General features: G+C 32.2%; 1 protein-coding gene across 1 annotated transcript; it reads left to right on the forward strand.

Moving 5' to 3' along the window:
* Positions 1–4365: 4365 nt before the first annotated feature.
* LOC137820912 (protein IMPAIRED IN BABA-INDUCED STERILITY 1) lies at positions 4366–12411 on the forward strand. Its single transcript, XM_090295918.1, has 10 exons — positions 4366–4511; positions 5041–5590; positions 5715–5999; positions 6581–6898; positions 7630–7857; positions 8678–8772; positions 9814–9901; positions 10013–10546; positions 11504–11636; positions 11861–12411. Exons 2-10 carry the CDS (start codon positions 5246–5248, stop codon positions 11878–11880), a joined length of 2046 nt encoding a protein of 681 aa, XP_090152044.1. The 5' UTR covers positions 4366–4511; positions 5041–5245; the 3' UTR covers positions 11881–12411.
* Positions 12412–12671: the final 260 nt, after the last annotated feature.

Here is a 12671-nt window from a genome sequence, read left to right on the forward strand (position 1 = left end):
ATATGGACACTTGACTCTACTTCCGGAAGACTCGTGCATTGACTTAGACTTAGAGATTTGCACTTATATATCATATTACCCCCACACATTTATGCATATATATTTTGCACTATTTCCTTTCCGTTATTAGATTTCTTTTTATGTTCAACATGCTAGTGCATTAGAAAGGAAAGATAAACTCATAAAAGTATTGACTTAGAATATAAATACAACAAATCAATATTAGAATCATTAGCTTGGTATAGAAGAATTAAGATAGTAAAAATGAAATCAGATATTAGAATTGCAATGTTTTTATTGGAGATCTCACATGAATTAGAGATATAACCAAATTAGAATATATAGGTGGAAGGAAGCCTTACTCAATCTTTATGTAAGATTGAGTTATGCATAAATTCCATATTTTTAATATGTTATCAAAATCATATAATGTTTATCATAGTCAAATTTGTTGGGAGTATCGTGTTAATTGCTATTGAATTCTTCCTTAGATGTTTAAGATGTTCAATATTCGACATAAGAAACGTGTTGCATATCCCACATAAACTAAAGATATGATGAAATTATATAATTATATATATATATATATATATATATATATATATATATAAACCTTATTTTACTAAGTCGATTTTGTGAAATTAAGTTAAATTTAAATTCCAATTTTTAAAAGTTTTGATAAAAATTAACAAAAGATTGAAGTCAATTTGTTTAATAACATTAAGTACCAAGTGTATTTGATCTAATAATAACTACACATGCTAAAAGCTTGTTTTACCCTGTCACACCATCATTTTGTTAAAATCGAATTGGGTGTGATTAACTTGCGAATTAAAAAAAAAAACTAAACCTTTATTTGTCCACTTTAGGAATAAGTTGGTTGATTGAAGAACCAGTCTAACAAAAACTAAAAGAAAAAAGAAGAAGAAATATTTAATTTTTTATTTTATAAAATTAATTTAAATGAACAAATTTAGTTAAAAGATGTAAAGTATAATTTAGCCTAAATTTCATTTAAATATTAAATTTTATCAGTATTGGAGAAATTAAATTTATAAATAACAACATTTTTTTATTTTTAATTACACTAAAATCTTGCCAAAAGTATAATAAAAACTCTAATAGTTTCAATGCAATTAAAAAAAAATCGCATAAGTGAGTAAATTGACGGATTTTTTAATTGTAAGCTACCTTATATCGAACCTAATCTATTTTTTCTTGGAATAGTTAGCACTATAGGATTAGTAGTTACCTATAATGGTAAATATTTGAATTTATACTTTTAAGTTTCACTTAAGTTAAATAAACTTGCTAGTATTAAATTGTTACAGCCCCATCTCTGAGTTACCAAAAAATACTGAAAACAAGAAGGGCAATGTAAATCATTATGTTTTTCATATAAATCTATAGATACACCATGCTTAATCATTTGCAAAGCTTTCCATAACTCCTTCTATTATAACAATGGGGTCAAGTTAATGTTGAACTATGCACCGGATTTAAAAGTAGCTTTTCAAAGTTCCTTCACTATTCATGAAAGGGCTCGTCAACACATCATTTCCCATAAATTTCCCAAAAGGAAAATCTGTGTGAACAATGATAATCAGTGATAAATATATAAAAGATAAAATAAAATGCAAATATCTACTTTAGCTGAAGAAACTATCAAGTTTGTGATTGGGTGCCAAATTGATTTCAATTCAAAGTAACGTAATTTTTACTCAAACTTTATTTCAAGAATTTAATATCTATCAACTGGAAGCAGAAAATCTTTATAATATCAACCCATCATAAAAATTATTAATGGTTATTTCAACATATTTATTGGTATTTTTTTTATATTTTTTTAAGTATAGATATTATTAAGGGTCAAATATCTTTTTCAATTATATAAAATTTATACTCTAGTGACTTATACTATTGTAATTAATTTTTATTGATATTTTTTACACAATAAATAAACTTTTAACATAAATTGTATTATACTATCACGATAGTTAACCTAAAATATTTTAACATTTTAGTGTACATTAGAGATTCGTTTGCTAGCAATGACCATTCTAATATCAAGTAGATCTAAAGTATAAAATTAAGAACGAAAATTAATTTTTATAGGAAAAACAACATGTATAATCTTAGTGAACATTCATATTAATTATAGTAACATTCATCTAGTTCTTTTATTTAAAATTTACGTATTTACTTTTGGTATTCATCTACTAAATTATTATCAAGTGTAAATGGAAAGTTCAAAAATAGAATTTCAAGACTATAAGAAAAGTACAAACTTAAAGTCAAACATATTACTAATTTGCAAGCTAATTTGTAAGGTGTTTTTCAATGGGTTTATTAGGAATGTTTTTCAAACTAAGAAACATTGCTTGATAAAAAGTTATTACTGAAACACATTATTTGTAATTGTTTATTCAAACTTGTGGCTTGTGTGAACAACCGTCCCTTAAAAAAATTGATGTTGTAAAGAGAAAAGATCGATGAAGAAAAGTATTTTAAACATTAATATATATAGGTTAATCGTAGGATTCATATACTTAAATTAAGCAAACATTAGAAATCTTAGCATTGAAGAAATTATTTTATGTTAAGTATTTAAATATGTGTGACAAATGGTAAGATTTTAAAAAGTAAACAACTTATTTAAGCAACTGCACCGTTCATGATGTAATTGAATAACAATAATATAATAATAATGTTAAAACTATGTACAACAAGGCACGTATTATTTGCAATTGCTTTTAAAAATAAATATAACTTTTAATTTATAACTACCATAATATTTCTATGACAAAATTTCATTATTAAAAATAAATGCACCCCTCCACCAAACACGCAACAAATAAAAGAGATGATTTAGGTGTTGAACTTTAACACCATTCATTGGTGCTTTGTGTGAGGAGAGTTAAATGGAAATGGCATTAGTTAGAGGCTTAATTTCTCATAATCAAATTGGAATGAGATGAATTGGACTAATTTTCATGGTGACATGATGGACCCAAGCTATCGATTCAGTGCGCTATAATCTTCCAACCCTAATCACTACCCTTCACACCCACTTTTGAAATTTCCCAAGTTCAACATCCCAAAGCTTAGATTGTCTTAGAATTTATATTTGTGTATAATTCAATTCTACAACACCAGGTTTTAAGGTGATGTCTCTATTTGATAAGTATAACGAAGTGTTGGCGTCAGATATTCGTATTCGATACGGACACTCCTATGACACTTGTAGGATACGTATATGTGAAGTGTCCAATTCAAAAAATATTTGTTGGATTTCTGACAATTCTAGTGTAGTTCTAACACAATTTTAAAAAGTAAAAATATATTAATTTTTTAAAAACTTAAATTTATTATATAAATTTTTATTATGATTATAAAAATAAAAAACAAATCCTTGTGAACCAGTCATAAAAAATATTTTTTTGTTTTTAAAAATAATTTAAAATATATATCTTTATTGTCAATTTATATAATTTATAATTATATAATAAATAGATCCATGTTGTATATTTTAAAAATTATAAATTTTCATATCCGTATAGTATAGGTGTTAATGTTTGTGGTGATACCTAGAGTATAACTAAGGTGAATGTGATGGAAATGTTTTAGAAGTTAATCTATTTTAATAATAAAATGCAAAAAATTGTCCGAAGGTGGAAAAAAAACCGAATGTGATGGAAGTTAGACGAATCTATGGTGCATTTCCAGAGTGGCACCACACCAAGAAGAATTTGGTAGCATAGAAATGCATGACCCACTTTTGTTGGTGTTGTTATTATTATTTTACCTTTCAAGATGAACTGAGTAATGTGTGGGCCATAAGAGTGATGAAAGTAAAGAGGAACTGTCAGAGGTGGGGAGGAACCGTAACAGTAGGAGAGATGAGGTTCAAGAAAAGAAGATCTAGAAAGGTAAACTCTACACCTCATCTCACCATCAATCTTTTCCCTTTTCCTTTCTTTCTCATCTTTCCCTATAAACAAAATCAAATTACCACTCTTCCTAATTAACAAACTCAAAACACTCTGAACCAGAAAAAAAGTGCACATAAAATCAATTGGATGTTTCTGAAATCACGATCAAGATGATGTGAGTGAATGTCATGATATTCATATTTCTCCTCTTTTCCCTTGCTTTTCTCTTTCACACCCCCACCATGGCGTGAAGTGGTAAACCCTCCAAATTTAAAACCAGAATTAAGAATTAGGAAACAAATCAAGTAGCCTTCAAGTCAACACCAACCAGTGTGAAAAGCAAAACAGAATATTAATTAAATAATTAATCAATAATCATTTGCAAACGAATCAACCAGTTACACAATCACGTGCCACGCGCTTCACAAAATCCAAAGCAATAGAAGAAGAACCAAACCAAGCCAAGTCTCTGCCATGCAGAGTTTCTCCCTTCTCTTGGCCATTAGGGAACAACACGACACAACCAACGAACACACCACGAAACAAAACACGAGTGCAAACAAATGCAGAGAATATAAGGTCTTCTTTCAAGCACCATGTTTTGCACTCACTCCGCTGATTTAGGCTTTCTTATTCCATTTTTTTTTTCTTTTCATTTCTACAAAATTATTATTTTATTCGTAAATACTTTTATTGATTCACTAGTTAAATAGTTCAAGATTCCAACTTGATAACATATTTTAGATGCAAAATAAATGAAGCAGTTTTATTGTTTCTGGTGATTAGTGGTCCGTCATAATATCATTGCTACAAAAAAGTATAGTTTTTTTTAAAAGTAGAACTACATTTTTATCATTACGATCTGTACAATAAAATATTTCATAAAATGTAAATGCGTATCCAAATAAAATTTGAGTTGTGATCTAATAAGATTGCCTACTTATTGTGAGTTAACTTTATCCAATTTTTCTTCATTTTTTAATGCATATTGAAGAGTCTACATAGGTACAAATTGATCCACTTTGTAGTGTTTGTATTTTATTTATTTAAAAAAAGATTTGAAATTTATAATCTTCCTTCCTTCCTCATTAAATCTCTTTTCCCCCAGTCTCCCGCAATTGCCGCGGCAGTCAGACTCTGACGACACACACTTTCTGCGTTTCGCTAATCGAATCGCTTTGCTTCGCTCAGCTTCGCTTCGTGTCGCTTTACTTTCTTGCTTTGTTTCTTTGTTTCTTCGCACCAGTTTAAAAAACGCGTAGCGTAGACTGCGTGTGCCAATTTGAATTGGGTCGAGGATCCGACCCGGATCCATGGGGTGCGTGAGCTCGAAGCAAGCGGTGTCGGTGACGCCGGCGATTGACCACTCGGGCGCGTTTCGGACCAATGCTGCGGGTTTGGGCGAGTCGGAGCGGAAGGAGAAGAAGAGGAGCAAGAAGAGAACCGACTCGGGGGGAGGGAGTCAGAGCGAGGTAGGTGAGTCGGGGAGAACGAGTTCCAATTGCGACTCCCTGAGCTTCAGGTTGGGGAACCTTCACAAGTACGTGCAGGGAGAACACGTGGCCGCCGGCTGGCCGGCGTGGCTCAGCGCAGTCGCCGGCGAGGCCATTCACGGCTGGGTCCCCCTCCGCGCCGATGCCTTCGAAAAACTCGAGAAGGTGAACCGTCACCAAATAAGCAATAGATAAACTAATCTTTTTAGTATTATTATTCTAATAGTAATTTATTATTATTAAGGTGATGATGATGAAGTAGTTGATTGGTGGTGGTTGATGTTGACAGATAGGGCAGGGAACGTATAGCAGTGTGTTTCGAGCGAGGGAGCTTGAAACGGGGAAGATAGTGGCATTGAAGAAGGTGCGGTTCGACAATTTTGAACCGGAGAGTGTGCGGTTCATGGCGCGTGAGATATTGATTCTGCGACGCCTTGATCATCCCAATATAATAAAGCTTGAGGGCTTGATTACTTCGAGGCTCTCCTGTAGCATTTACCTCGTCTTTGAGTACATGGAGCATGACATCACAGGGCTCTTGTCTTCCCCTGATATCAAATTCACTGAACCACAGGTAATAAACTAATCATATTTTCAAAGAAACAGAGAAGCAGGTTTCTTTTGTGTCTCGTTTCTATCCCATATCCAACTGTGAATACGGGTAGAATAATATATGTAGATATAAGCAGGGGTAATTTTGATTATGAATCTATAAATTAGTTTTCCGGTTGAGTAAAAAACTATATTCTAAGATTGCAGCAGAGTTTATTTTGGTAACTGTTGTTAAATTTATATGTCGTTATCAGATCACTCGTAGATGTGATGTTCACTTTTACAAATTTTACTGTTCAAGCTGTTCAATCTTTGAAACCAGATGTACGTTGGAGATTCTATATTGATTAGTGATATAACAAAATAGTTTATATAAACAGAAGACAATTTTATCCCATGAACTAGTTTTTGCAGTTGGGTAATATTAATTTAGAGTATTGAGTGAAACTTTAATTTTAACTAAAGTACCGAAAGTAACTAAGATACTTTATCTAAGGTTTTTTTTGGTAATAATAATACAAGTAATTAATGTATTGTTCTGTGGTGTGATATGATTTGTGGTTCTGTTGTTGAATGGATGGAATGATTTTGTTGTGTGGGCAGATTAAGTGCTACTTGAAGCAGTTGTTGGCTGGTCTTGAGCACTGTCACCTGCGGGGAGTAATGCATAGGGATATTAAGGGGTCGAATCTTTTGGTGAACAATGAAGGGGTTTTGAAGGTAGCGGATTTTGGGTTGGCGAATTATGTCAATCCTGGGCACAGGCAACCTCTGACTAGTCGTGTTGTTACCTTGTGGTACCGGCCGCCAGAGCTTTTGCTCGGTTCCACGGACTATGGTCCAGCCGTGGATCTTTGGAGTGTTGGCTGTGTGTTTGCGGAGCTGCTTGTTGGGAAGCCTATACTTCAGGGGAGAACGGAGGTATTAGCCTTTCCAAAATGTATGAATTGCCGTGTTATGGTGCATGTTAATGCAGTGAAGTTGTTACATTTTTGTTAGAAAAAAATGGCTAATCCATTAGTATGAGTTAAAGGTAAATCTTAAATAATTTTGATTTGATAATGTACAAGAATGAAGAAATATGATAATGCCTCAATACATAAGGAAGCAACTGATATGGAAATGCTGCTCTAACTTTTGATATCCTCTTTCTTTCTTCGTATGACAAAGGTTCCATTTCTTTTTCAGAATAGAGATGATTTATTTTCCCACGTGCCTTCATGTTTACATAAAAGAAGCTTTTTGGTATTGTAATTCAATTAGGAAGCTTTTATAATTTCATATTTTTGCTGCCATATATTTAACAGAGCTGAAGTGTAGTTCCCATACCTATTGCAAGAGGTTTCACTGCAATCCGTTAATAGGTTCATTTAGAGTTTGCTATCATTGCATGCTCAGTACTTTAAGGTTTATACCGTTCTATATTTCAAATAGGTAAAGGGGAGAATGTAATCAAACTAAAGATGATACCTATTAGCATTAATCTTCAGAAAAGTAAGTGATTCAATCTGACAATCCTCCTTAAAATGTTAGACCAGATGCTTATCAGTTTTGTGGTTAATAAATGAATTAGCTGGAAATGAAATGAAAATTCTGACAGTTTGATTAGTTATTTTTGAAACTATTCTAAATAATTTTTGTTACCTATGCAGGTTGAACAATTGCACAAAATTTTTAAGCTATGTGGCTCCCCACCTGATGAATACTGGAAAAAGACTAGACTTCCTCATGCAACGTTATTTAAGCCTCAGCAACCATATGATAGTTGCCTTCGACAATCCTTTAAAGATTTACCAGCGACCAGTGTACATCTGCTACAAACTCTTCTTTCTGTAGAACCATACAAACGTGGGACTGCTACATCTGCTCTCTCATCGGAGGTAGGTTAATTTTTTATTTGTTGGAAATTCTTGAAATACATTTTGTGGTTAATTGGAAATACTCAGCATATTTGGTTATAGGAATTAGGAAGTGTTTCCTATTTCATTTCCTTTTAGCTTAGATAATGAAATTCAATACATTTTTGTGGTTAATTGGAAATACTAAGCCTATTTGGTTAGACATGTTTTTTCATATTTCATTTCCTTTTTCCTTTGATATGGGCCAGTTTGTTTGCATTGTTTTAAAAGGTGCTTATTTAATAAAATAGACAAATTTATTCTTTTTTTAATGAGTTTGTTTAATTTGTTTTTTTAAATGAGCAGTTTTCTGCTTATTTTAATAAGCAAATTCTATCTGCATATTAAGTAAGTGATTATTTTAAAAATCACTTGTTTAAAAAAAATATTTAAAGTGCAAACTGACCCAATTACAAAATATCATTTTTTTTTCATTTTTCTTGTCATTTTCAGATATTTGTACACAAGGATTTTGTTTACATTCTTTCCTGTATAAATCTTTGAAATCAAGAAACAAGGTGAAAATAATCCGACATTCTTTTGAATGATTTATGAAAACAGAAAATAAAAATAGATTTTGTTTTTTAAACCAAACAAACCCTGATTCATGTCTAGCATTAATCTTTCTTTGATTGTCTGTTGATTTCTCTTGGCTATATTTTTGGGGGATATCCATCATATGAATTATTTTCTTTTTGACAAACGTCCAAGATACAAAAATTTATGATGATGTGAATCGTTGAAATATGATATGGACTCTTTCTAAAATTCTACTCTGATACAACGGCCTTAACACTTTCAGTATTTCAAAACAAAACCTTATGCGTGTGACCCATCAAGCTTGCCGATATACCCACCTAGCAAGGAAATCGATGCAAAACACAGGGAAGAGTCAAGGTGAGACTGATATTCACTGCACATTTTATGCAGAATTATTCGAAAATAATGCTTTAGTTGTTACATATTCAACTGATGTCTCTGGATTACCTCCTATTTGGCTGGTGAAAATAAGAGAATGCCTGCATGTGCATTTAACCTGGTTGAGTCTAGTGCCATATTTGGATTTCGTTAACCAATCTGCGAGAGAACATTTGTTTTAGTTTGAAAACTTGATCAGGGTCTAGTTTTGGCCTCGGAGAGATTAGGAATGGTTGTTTACTAATACTCCACTGATCATTTGAATGCACATACTTGTGCAGTAAATTTACATTATGCTATCAGAGAACGAAGTAAAAGAAATAGTGATTTTGTTGTCAGAATTACATGAACTCATGAGAGGACTAATGCCTTTTCCAACTTCCAAATGGGAAGGGAATAATCTTTACTGTTTTATAACCTCCATCTTTCTTCTCTTCAACTTCTAGATTTTTCCATGGGTTATTTTATTGAGATATATTTTTGAGGAAGACCTTGGCACCAGAGTAACGGAGCTAGAACATATTTCTTGTGATATCCAAACTTAATTTATGAAAATACAAAAAAAATGAAAACGTAACAATGTTATAGAAGTTCAATTTGTCAATATTGAGCATTCACAAAAAAGAAATTGAAGTCAATAAAATTCCGGGTAGCCAATAAATTTTGTCTTAGGTTGTCAACTATCTTTATCTTAATTAGGCTCAAATGTTTTCTAGAAACGTCATAATTTAGCTCTCTCAGCTGCTTTGTAACTTGGAGAGTTAGAGGTCACGGTTTCAAAAGTTGTCTCTCTGCATGGACGGGGGAAAAGTTACTACTTCTACCATCCCCAAGAGTCCACTAGCTAGGAGCCTAATGCACTAGGTTGCATTTTTTATGTATCTTAAGGATATTTCAGTGAATCAACAGTCTTCGACAAATTAAAACGAACAAAACCTATTTTTCACAAATTCCATTTTCATAAGCATTATTTGTATATTGTTCTTGATTTTTTTTCATGAAATCATAATGGACTTTTAGGAAAAAGGTTAGTGGACGAGTTCGTGGAACTGAAACAAGAAAACCATCCAGAAAGCCACTGGGATTCAGTAAACTAGCCCCAGCAGAGGTCTGTCTTTACTTTCAATTCTGCTTCTTAGCATTTCTTCTTATGTATGCACATTGATTTACAGGATTGGGCTAATTATCGTAAACCAATTATCACTTGTTGCTCTTACAGGATTTGGCAAGTCAAACTCAGACTTCCCAGAAGGTCAATGGTAGATCTTTCCGCAACCATGAAGAAGAGAAGATTAAAATAGGTGACAAAGCACAGAAGTCATCCAGTGGTAAAGCTGAAGATGCTTCCCATATGAAGAATGCTTCTCAAGGAGATATTCCCCTTTCTGGACCATTACAAGTTTCATCATCAAGTGGATTTGCATGGGCAAAAAGCCGAAAAGATGACGCCTCATTTCGATCCCATTGTCGAACTATTTCAAGAGGACATATTTTCAATCCATCAGAACAACCTTCTACATTAAATTCAAGGAATAATTTGGATACCGCAAACCAGGAAAATAAAGAGTTTTGTGGGGGATGCGTCAATTCTAGGGGCCAGCAGCTGCTTGAAATTTCTACGCTTTCAATGCAGAATCAGTGGAGTAAGTTTGATCGCCCAGATTCATTTGATGCTTCGGATGAGTACCATTCACAAGAACTGTCTATGACCCGTTATCACAGAGAAGATTCAGCATCCAAGAGAAATAACCTGGTAAGTTGGCCAGATTTTTTATGTGTTAAACGTGAGATGTCATCTGCTGTGAGATGAAATGTAACTTACTATGAGAAAGTCGGAATTAGGAATTTATATGATGTAGAGAATTAGTTGGAACATTAAAATATGGAAAGAATGACAAATTTTGTTGAAATCTATTCAAAGTTTAATGGATAATTAAAATAAAAAAAATATTAAAAATATATAATATCATATGATAAAAACTAAAACAAAATATAAATTTATAGGTTCTTATCTTTTAAAATATATATAACAGTTTAAATAATATTTTTACATAAATTAAAGATTTAAAAGTTTAAATATATATATATATATATATATATATCAATATTAATTAATAATAACAAATTTATATATAGAATAGAAAAGAAAATTATTATTATTTTTGTTGATTTATACTTTTTAAAGAGAAAAAAAGTTAAATTGTGATTTATTCATTTTAATTGAGCTGTTTTACTGGTTTTGTCCGGTTTTATCGCTTTGATACTGGTTTTAGGCATCATCAATTTTGCACCACCACAATCAAACCAGATAGGGGACCGATTGCTGGTCGAAACGGCCAGTTCGGTCCTGTTTTTAGAACCATGGTTGAAATAATGACACTGTTTAAACTTTTAAGATTTCTGACTTTTTTTCAATTAAGTAATTTTTATTTGTCATTAATTTGGGCCAAAAGCATATAGGCTTGGGACCAATTTCAATCTTGGAAAGCAATATATGTTTTAATATAAAACTGTCTTGTGTATTTGCTATCATATGATCATAAATAGATCAATACATGATAATAGTTCATACTGTTCAGTTTTGTTAAGAAATTTATTTACCTTACTGTGCTTTGCCCTACCTGTATCAAATACTTGGACCAAATGTCAACTATGCAGTAGCCTGTGAGTCCTTGCATTGACATGAGTGTTATTCATTACTATCCTGCAGAGTTTTCAAGATCAAGGAGAAAGGGTTGAATTTTCTGGGCCCCTGCTATCTCAGATGCACACTGTTGATGAGCTCTTGGAAAGGCATGAACGTCACATCCGGCGAACTGTCCGGAGATCATGGTTTCAGAGAGGTATGACGGGCATATCAAGTCAAGCTCATAAGCAATTTGTTGCATTACTGTTATCTCTTTTCTCCCTGACTTTTGTGCCTTAGGCTTGAAATCATTGAAAGAATGTTAAACTTACACCATTCTAAAGTTAATCATAGATTAGCCATTGAGGAATCCCCTCCCCTGTCTCTCGATATGAATGTTGACATGGCATTTCTTGTTAACATGTGATCTTGGGATTGCAGGTAAGAAGTCGAGGAAGTAAATAAAAAAATTGCATGGAGATCATATCAAAATGATACAAGTCCTACGGAGAAAACTCCTTTGACCAAAGAATGAACATCAGACTTATACAATGACACTGTCTAGCGGCTTCATCTGGCACATTGAAGCTGGGAACTCACTCAACAATTTGAGACGAACACCACTCGTCTTTCAATTTACAGAAATCTGTTGACCAATGCAAAGAAAAGAATAAAGGTTTGAGTTCCCCGTTTGGGGCAATTATAGATAATAATTCGTTTTTGTATGATCTAAATTCCTCCCTCTGTTAGCCTTTGCTAATTGTTATCTACATTCAAGTCTCTTCCGGCAATTGTATATATTTCATATGCCGTGACAGACTTCAGAATAGTCTAGTCACCATTATTCAATCATTTTTTAGGTTTTTAATGAATCAGCGTTCGCAATTTATATATCTAACAAGCAATTTTCTGGTAAGGAAAACTGCTTACCATAGAAAGTGTCATTATACAACTTCTGAAGACAATATATATATTTCACTTCTGAATTCTCACTTTTCATTCATATTCATCACTCAATTCAAGGATACAAATCCAATAAAAATGTCGGAGCACTCGTGTGTGTAGGTTTTTATATATAAACTGGGTTAAGTTTTGTACTTAAATTCTAGAACGTTGTTAGATTAGTTCTATTGATTGAAAAGAAATAAAAGTATTTTGAAAGTGTAAATTGATAATCGTATTTATCCAAAATTAAAAGAATATTTAAAAATAAATAAATATTAATGTACATTTAAGAAATAAAATAGTTAAT

The sequence above is a fragment of the Phaseolus vulgaris genome, chromosome 9, assembly GCF_051622355.1.
Source record: "Phaseolus vulgaris cultivar YP4 chromosome 9, ASM5162235v1, whole genome shotgun sequence".
Lineage (NCBI taxonomy): Eukaryota > Viridiplantae > Streptophyta > Magnoliopsida > Fabales > Fabaceae > Phaseolus > Phaseolus vulgaris.

Bases quoted from the DNA above. Each gene is read 5' to 3' on its own strand.
- LOC137820912 (XM_090295918.1), top strand. From the start codon at position 5,246: ATGGGGTGCGTGAGCTCGAAGCAAGCGGTGTCGGTGACGCCGGCGATT. The intron at 5,591-5,714 runs GTGAACCGTCAC...TGATGTTGACAG, and splicing joins CCTTCGAAAAACTCGAGAAG to ATAGGGCAGGGAACGTATAG. The intron at 11,637-11,860 runs GTATGACGGGCA...TTGGGATTGCAG, and splicing joins GAGATCATGGTTTCAGAGAG to GTAAGAAGTCGAGGAAGTAA.